General features: G+C 50.4%; 1 protein-coding gene across 4 annotated transcripts; it reads right to left on the reverse strand.

Moving 5' to 3' along the window:
• Positions 1-2,968: 2,968 nt before the first annotated feature.
• DKKL1 (dickkopf like acrosomal protein 1) lies at positions 2,969-6,941 on the reverse strand. 4 transcript variants are annotated; one of them, XM_072771597.1, is made up of 5 exons: positions 6,918-6,941; positions 6,340-6,514; positions 5,651-5,791; positions 5,436-5,528; positions 2,969-3,366 (listed from the first exon to the last, which is right to left on the reverse strand). In XM_072771597.1, the coding sequence occupies exons 2-5, from the start codon at positions 6,493-6,495 to the stop codon at positions 3,055-3,057; spliced, it is 702 nt and encodes a 233-aa protein (XP_072627698.1). In that variant the 5' UTR covers positions 6,496-6,514; positions 6,918-6,941; the 3' UTR covers positions 2,969-3,054. The 4 variants fall into 4 exon arrangements, with proteins under 4 accessions (XP_072627698.1, XP_072627697.1, XP_072627691.1 ...); XM_072771596.1 differs by lacking the exon at positions 6,918-6,941 and adding an exon at positions 6,778-6,917; XM_072771590.1 differs by lacking the exon at positions 6,918-6,941 and adding an exon at positions 6,760-6,911.
• Between the last annotated feature and the right edge of the window lie 659 nt (positions 6,942-7,600).

A 7,600-nucleotide genomic window follows, 5' to 3' on the forward strand; every position in this document is an offset into this window, starting at 1 on the left:
TTAAGAAAAAACCCAAAAGCCTAAATTTTCTTTTTTTAAAAATTTATTTTTTAAAATTTTTATTTATTTATGATAGTCACACAGAGAGAGAGAGAGAGAGGCAGAGACACAGGCAGAGGGAGAAGCAGGCTCCATGGAACGGGAGCCCCACGTGGGATTCGATCCCGGGTCTCCAGGATCATGCCCTGGGCCAAAGGCAGGCGCCAAACCACTGCGCCACCCAGGGATCCCCCCAAAAGCCTAAATTTTCTATAGAAAATTCACTTTTATTTATGCCCATGCATTTCTAGGTTCTTGAGTGTGCTGGGGTGATCCAACTGTTAGCCCGGGCTTCAAGGGAGAAAGCTTATGTCATGTCTGCATCCCCCGCAGAACTCAGCACCAAGATGACCCTGACGTGCCTTCTTGATGAGGGAGAGGTCTTTTTTTTTTTTTTTAGATTTTATTTATTTATTTATTTATTTATTTATTTATTTATTTATTTATTATAGACAGAGAGAGAGGGAGAGAGAGAGAGAGGCAGAGACACAGGAGGAGGGAGAAGTAGGCTCCATGTCGGGAGCCTGACGTGGGACTCGATCCCAGGACTCCAGGATCGTGCCCTGGGCCAAAGGCAGGCGCTAAACCACTGAGCCACCCAGGGATCCCCTAGGGAGAGGTCTTGAGGGTAGGTTCTCAAGGACATAGGAGACATACTGGGTGTGGGGGCATAATGGATAGGGCACCCAAGACAGGGTCTGTGAATGCCCAGATTTGGTAGAGGCATCAGGCCTGGTGGGCCTAGAGGGACAAAGGGAGAGACAAACAGATTAAGTCAAAGGTGGAATCAACAGGTTAAGAGTCAGAGAATGAGAAGGAAAATGAGAACGCACAAATGGGCGGGTGTGAATGTAAGAGAGACAGGGCTGGAGTGTCAGGATCTGGATCTGTGGCAGGCAGAAAACTAGCCCCCCAAAGATGGCCATCCTTTCCAGTTTCTGGAACCTGGGATGCTGTCTGGGTGGGCCCAATCTGATCCTGTGAGTGAGCCTTTATTTTATTTTTTATTATTTTTATTTTTTTATTTTTATTTATTTATAATAGTCACACAGAGAGAGAGAGAGAGGCAGAGACACAGGCAGAGGGAGAAGCAGGCTCCATGCACCAGGAGCCTGACGTGGGATTCGATCCCGGGTCTTCAGGATCACGCCCTGGGCCAAAGGCAGGCGCCAAACCGCTGCGCCACCCAGGGATCCCGTGAGTGAGCCTTTATTTTTTTTTTATTTATTTATTTTTTTTATTTATTTATTCATGACAGTCACAGAGAGAGAGAGAGAGAGAGAGGCAGAGACACAGGCAGAGGGAGAAGCAGGCTCCATGCACCGGGAGCCCGATGTGGGATTCGATCCCGGGTCTCCAGGATCGCGCCCTGGGCCAAAGGCAGGCGCCAAACCGCTGCGCCACCCAGGGATCCCGTGAGTGAGCCTTTAAAGCCCAGAACTGTCTCACACTGGAAGAGGAGGAGAAGGCCTGGGGGGATGGTGCAGAAGGGAAAGTCCATGATAGTCTGGCATCTGAGGTGTAGTAAGGTCCACACTTGAGGACCGGAGCGAGGCCTCTAGAAGCTAAGGGTGGGTGGTCACAGCCATGGCTCTGAGTCCAATTGCAAGGGACTTGATTGTGCCAACACCCTGAATGATCTTTTTAAAATTTTATTTATATTCAATTTCACAACATATGGCATACACCCAGTGCTTCATCTCATCATGTGTCCTCCTTAATGTCTATCAGCCAGTTACCCAATTTTTAAAAAAATTTTTATTTATGATAGTCACACACACACAGAGAGAGAGGCAGAGACGTAGGCAGAAGGAGAAGCAGGCTCCATGCACTGGGAGCCCGACGTGGGATTCGATCCCGGGTCTCCAGGATCGCGCCCTGGGCCAAAGGCAGGCGCTAAACCGCTGCGCCACCCAGGGATCCCCAGTTACCCAATTAAAAAAATTTTTTTTTTTAGATTTTTATTCATGAGAGACACAGAGAGGCAGAGACATAGGCAGAGGGAGAAGCAGGCTCCATGCAGGGAGACCGACGTGGGACTGAATTCCAGGACTCCAGGATCATGCCCTGTGCTGAAGGTAGGCGCTAAACCGCCGAGCCACCTAGGGATCCTCCCCCAATCATTTATTTTTATTTTTATTTTTTCAATAATTTTTTAAAAAGATTTATTTATTATTTGTTCATGACACACACACACATGGAGAGGCAGAGACATAGGCAGAGGGCTAAGCAGGCTCCCTGCAGGGAGTCCGATGTAGGACTCAATCCCGGATCCTGGGCTCACACCCTGAGCCGAAGGCAGATGCTCAACGGCTGAGTCACCCAGGGGTCCCTTTTTTGAGATTTTTAAAAATTTGTGAGAGAGCATGAGACAGAGAGAGCACCAGCAGGGGGGGAGGAGTAGAGGGAGAGGGGGAAGCAGACTCTCTGCTGAGCAGGGAGTCCCATGCGGGGTTCCATCCCAGGACCCCACGATCATGACCTGAGTGGAAGGCAGACGCTTAACCCACTGAGCCACCCAGGTGCCCCTAACCTGAATGATTTTATAAGCAGATTCCTCCTACAGCCTCCAGATAAGAGTTCAGCAGGCCAACACCTTGATTTTGATCTTGTGAGACCCTGTGCAGAGGACCAGCTGAGGCATCCTGGTTTTCTGATCTATAGATCTGTGGGAGAATACATATGCATTCTCAGTTTGTGGTCACTTGTTGGGGCAGTAATAAGAAACAGGAGGACAGCTAGGGCTGGAGGTGATGAGAATTGCTCAGTGGGCAAACAGACAACATCTGAGGGAGGAAAGTGAGCCTGAAGATCTTGGCAAGAGCCGGTGGTGGCATGGCCAGATGTCACTCTCAGGGTTAGGGTTGAGGGGACTTGCCATGATCCTGTCGGCTGAGGCCTGGGGACAGATCCTGAAAGGAGAAAGTGCTGCTAGATGTAAGAACTTTATTTCCATATGGTGCTTGGGGTGGGGTCTGGCTGGGGGGTACATGCAGGTGTTCCCTAGCCCCCACCCTATAGCTGCTGAGAGGGCCTGAGGATGTACAGGAAGTGGGTCTTGCGGGCTGGCAGCTTGGAGTGGGAGGACCCCTGGGTCCCCTCTTCAAGGCTGTCCTCGTGACTCCCCTCCCGGAGCCCATCCCGGATGGCCTGCAGGCGGTGTCGCTTCTCGCTGAGCCAGCGGCCACCCTCCTGAATGTCCTGGTGGGACCTCCGCCGTGGCAGCTTCATTATCCAGAAGGCCACTCGGGGATGGGGTTCTGGGTGGAAGCTGTCGATGGCTTTCGGGACAGGCACCAGGGCTTCCTTCTCCTCTATCTTGGGTACCTGGGGGAAGAAGGACAAGGAAACCTCTCAAATTCCAAATGACAATCCCAGGATGCCAAGTCTTCACTGGCATGTGTAGTCAACCCATTTTGCCACCTACAGGGCTTTGGGAGTTTAAAGCTCATTTTGTCATTTACAAAGCACTGGGTTTACAAGTACTTTAGAATTAAAAAAAAAAAAAAAAACTGAGATTTATAGAATGCTCTGGGACCGAAAGCACATTTCCGAGATTTCAAAAGCATTTTAGGATTAAACATACTCTAAGGTTTAGAAACCAGTTGGAAATGTACAAATCACCTTGGGATTAAAAGCTCTTGGCTTTAGTAAAGCAGGACCATGACTGCATGTGTGATCCTCGATTGAATCCTGGATCAAAGACCAAATCAGCTCTTTAGGGACAGCTTTTGGTCCCTCTTCAGGATATATGAGTATGCCTGAATGTCTATTTGGTCCTTGCTACCCAAAGCGTGGGCTATGGACCAGCAGCATCAGCAACATTTGGGAGTTTGTTAGACATACAAATTAGCAAATCAGACACCCAGACCTACTGAATCAGAGTCTGTATTTTTCTGAGAAGTCCTGTAGGAGATTGTTATGGGCTGGATTGTGTCTCCGCTCCCCCACCCTCCCTCCTATGTTGAAGTCCTAATTCCTAGCACCTCATAATGTGATCTTATTTGGAAACAGGGTCACTGCAGATTTTACTAGTTAAGACGAGGTCATTAGGGTGGGCCCTAATCTAGTACAACTGGCGTCCTTATGTAAAGGGGAAATCTGGACACAGAAGTGTACACAGAGAGGTCATGAAAGATGAAGGCAGAGATGGGGGTGGGGAGGATGCTTCTACATTTCAAGGAATGCTAAAGATTTTTCAGCAGACCACCAGAAGCTAGGGGAGAGGCATGGAATGGATTCTTCCTCACAGCCCCAGAAAGAACCAGCTTGATGACACCTTGGTCTTGGAACACCTAGCCTCCAGAACTGGGAAACAATACATTTCTGTTTCAGCCACCCAATCTGTGGTACTTTGTTATGGTAGCCCTAGCAAACTAACACAGAGATAAAAGTGTGCATATCGATGTGAAATTTCTGGGGTGTAAAAAATGATACTGTGGTCGTGCAGGCGAATGCATTATTCTTTTTGGAGATACCCACTGGAAGATTTAAGGGTGGAGTGTCATGATATCAATCATTTACTGTCACACAGTTCAAAAGTAAAAATAAATGTGGCACAATGTTAACAAGTGGTGCATCAACGTAAGTCTAGAGACATTTTGGGTTGTCACAATTGGTGGGGGAGGGGAGATGCTACTTCCATCTAGTGGGTGGAGGTAGTGGCTGCTGATAAATGTCCTAAGTGCACAGGATGCACCCCTCCCCCAGCAAAAGATTACCCAGCCCCAAATGCTAATGGTGCTAACGTTGAGAAACTCTGCTCTATGGAAAAAGGAATACAGGCTTATTGTATTATATATTTTTCAACTCTTCTGTGGATTTGAAAATTTAAAAATAAAAACCTGGGTGCGTGTGGAAGACCCACATGGGGGTTCTTAAAATGTTTTAGGATAAAAAAAATGTTTTAGGATAAAAAAATGTTTTAGGATTAAAAAAAAGCATTTTGTGGTTAGCGTCACCCTTAGAGGTTTACAAAGATGAGATATACAAACCATTTGGGATTCAAAAAGTATTTTGGAACCAAAAAAAAAAATCACATTTTGAAGTCTGGAGAGAGAGAGAGAGAGAGAGAGAGAGAGAGATCTGCTTAGCCCTTTGGGATAGATTAAAAAATACTTGGAGGTTCGCAGAGTACTTTGAGATCAAAACACATTTTTGGGTTTACAAGGGTGAAGATTACTCAGGACTTGGGATTAAAAGCACTTCTTGGTTTACAAAACTGTCTGGGGTTTACTAAACGAGTGGGAATATATACAAATGAGGTTGTAAATCTCATTTCTGAGAGCTGGTTGGTCCCTTTGACAGATGACAAAACTGAGGCCCTGTGAGAAGCAGCACCAAACAGTTGAGAGTGTCAACCCATCTTCCCATGTTTGTCAGGGGCATGTCCTAACCTTCCAGTCACCCTCCAAACTCCCCTCTCCCGGCTCAATGGATGCCACCACCTGCTTGGAGATCAGCACCTCTCCTGTTTTGTTGTCTGTCACCTGTGAGGACAGGAGGAGAGAGTGAGAGCAAAGCCACTATCTTCCTCTGCTCTCCTCCCCACAGGTACTGCAGCACAAGGGATCATGGGAAGACTCCAGGAAGGACTTCCCGGCATGGGCACCTTGTCGATCTGTAGGTGGCTAGAGAGAGTGTTGTTCCCCAGCCGGTGCTCCTGGTTCTCTTCTTGGTGGTAGTTTCTGGGGAGGCCTCGGAAGTCCATGGGGGCTGAGAAGAAGCTGTCCATGCCCCGCAGCAAGTCATCCTGGGGCCAAAGGAGGGACCATTGATCTGTTGGACCTCAAGACTTCCCAGTAAACGTAAATCTGAAGCCCTACCAGGGTATCCTGGAGGCCTTGCCCCATGTACCTCCCAGCTCCTTCTCTGTCCTCTGAGCCTTAGGGCCTAACCAGGTAACTTTCTGCCCCATATCCCATGTGTCCTGGCTCTATTCTGTCCCATTATTTTCCTATTCTTGTTCCCGCTCCCTGCCCGCGTCCTGTTGTCTCTATGGCCCCATCATTCCCTTCTCCTTCCGAGTCTCTCTTTCCATTCAGTCTTTTGTCGCTGTCCCCTCTCTGCTTAATTTCCTTCCGCTCTTTCTATCTCACGGTCTGCCTGTCCCTCTCTATTCATCTCTCTCTCGGTCCCCTTGACTCCCCCTCTTCCCGTCTGTCCTGTCTGGCCGCAACCCATCTTCCATTCTGTCTCTCTGAATCCCTGCCAACCCTCACTCCCCATTTGCCATTTGCCGCCGTCCCTCTTTTTACCTCTTCTTACCCCCGCCCCCCTCCGACGCTTGCCATTGCTCACTTTCAGGAAAAGCCGGGTGAAGCCATGGATTAGGCTCTGGAGGCCTAGAAAACCCGAGGAGCTCTCCTGGGCGTCAGCATCGCGGATGGGGGCTGCAGTGGAGGGGGGCACCAGGGCAGAGGGGAGCAGCAGCAGCAGGACCAGAGGTTGCCACATTGCGGGGCGGGCCGGGAGGCTGTGGCAGCGGTAGGGGTCAGAGTCCCCACACCCTAAATAATCACGCCCCCACCCGAGACCTGCACCCCTTTTTTAATCCCTGGCCGGGGCAATTCCTCACACCCCGCCCACTACCCCCGCCCCGTCCTTCTGCCCCCACCCTCCTCCATCGCTTCAGGCCCCGCCCCTTCACCCAGGCCCCCAGCTCCCCCGGGCGCTGCCTCTCCTGCAAATCTCATTCCTCTGCTTCGCCCACATTCATACCCAGATCTCATTCTTCACCTTCTCCCACGCCCCGCCCCTTCTCCTGGGCCGTGCCTTTACGCTAGACCACAGCCCGGGCACCGGACTCTCAGACTCTGGCGGGCCGTCCACGGACTGTTAAATCTGAACAGTTCTGGTCTCGAGCCCAGACGGGATACCTGGAGCGTTGGATCAGCTCCGCGAGCCTTAGCCTCGCCCCTATTGTCTGACCACGCCCCCATCTGCTGACCTCACCCCCGAGCGGGGCCCGCTATTGGGTGGCCACGCCCTTAAGGGCAAAGCCACGCCTCTACTCGTTAACCACACCTCCGTCGTCAGGCCAGCCCCCGTCGGTTGCCCTCGGCCCCGAAGACCGAGTGTGGCCTGTATTCTCGGATCTTCGTACTCGCGTCCGGCCTCCAATCGCAGATGGCCACGCCCCCTGCTGTAGCGCCGTGCCCCCACACCTGGGCCACTCCTCTTCGCCCCAGATCTCGCCGCCAGGCCCCTCGGTTCCATTCTTAGGCTCCCAGTGCTCAAGAAGAGCCCGGGTCCGAATATTCTGGTTCATCCACTCCTGAGTTTGGGATTTATCTCTGAGAGTTTCTCCGTGTCCTTTCTCGTCTTCTCCGGGTTTTGAAACTATTACTGCATTCAACAGAATGCAATGGAGGGACGCTGAGCTGGAACCCTCTTCGGTTCCTCTAAGAAGCCCCACTCTCTCTGGAAACCTAAATCCAGTCCTATGTTCTATCTTCCAAGGAGTCCAAAATCCAGGCTCCCTTCTGAAGCCCCAGAGTCCGGACCACAGGCCCTTCTGATTCCCTGAGTTTGAATATCCAACTCCAAATCTTTAAGGATC

Source organism: Canis lupus, chromosome 1, assembly GCF_048164855.1.
Source record: "Canis lupus baileyi chromosome 1, mCanLup2.hap1, whole genome shotgun sequence".
NCBI classification, from domain to species: Eukaryota; Metazoa; Chordata; class Mammalia; order Carnivora; family Canidae; genus Canis; species Canis lupus.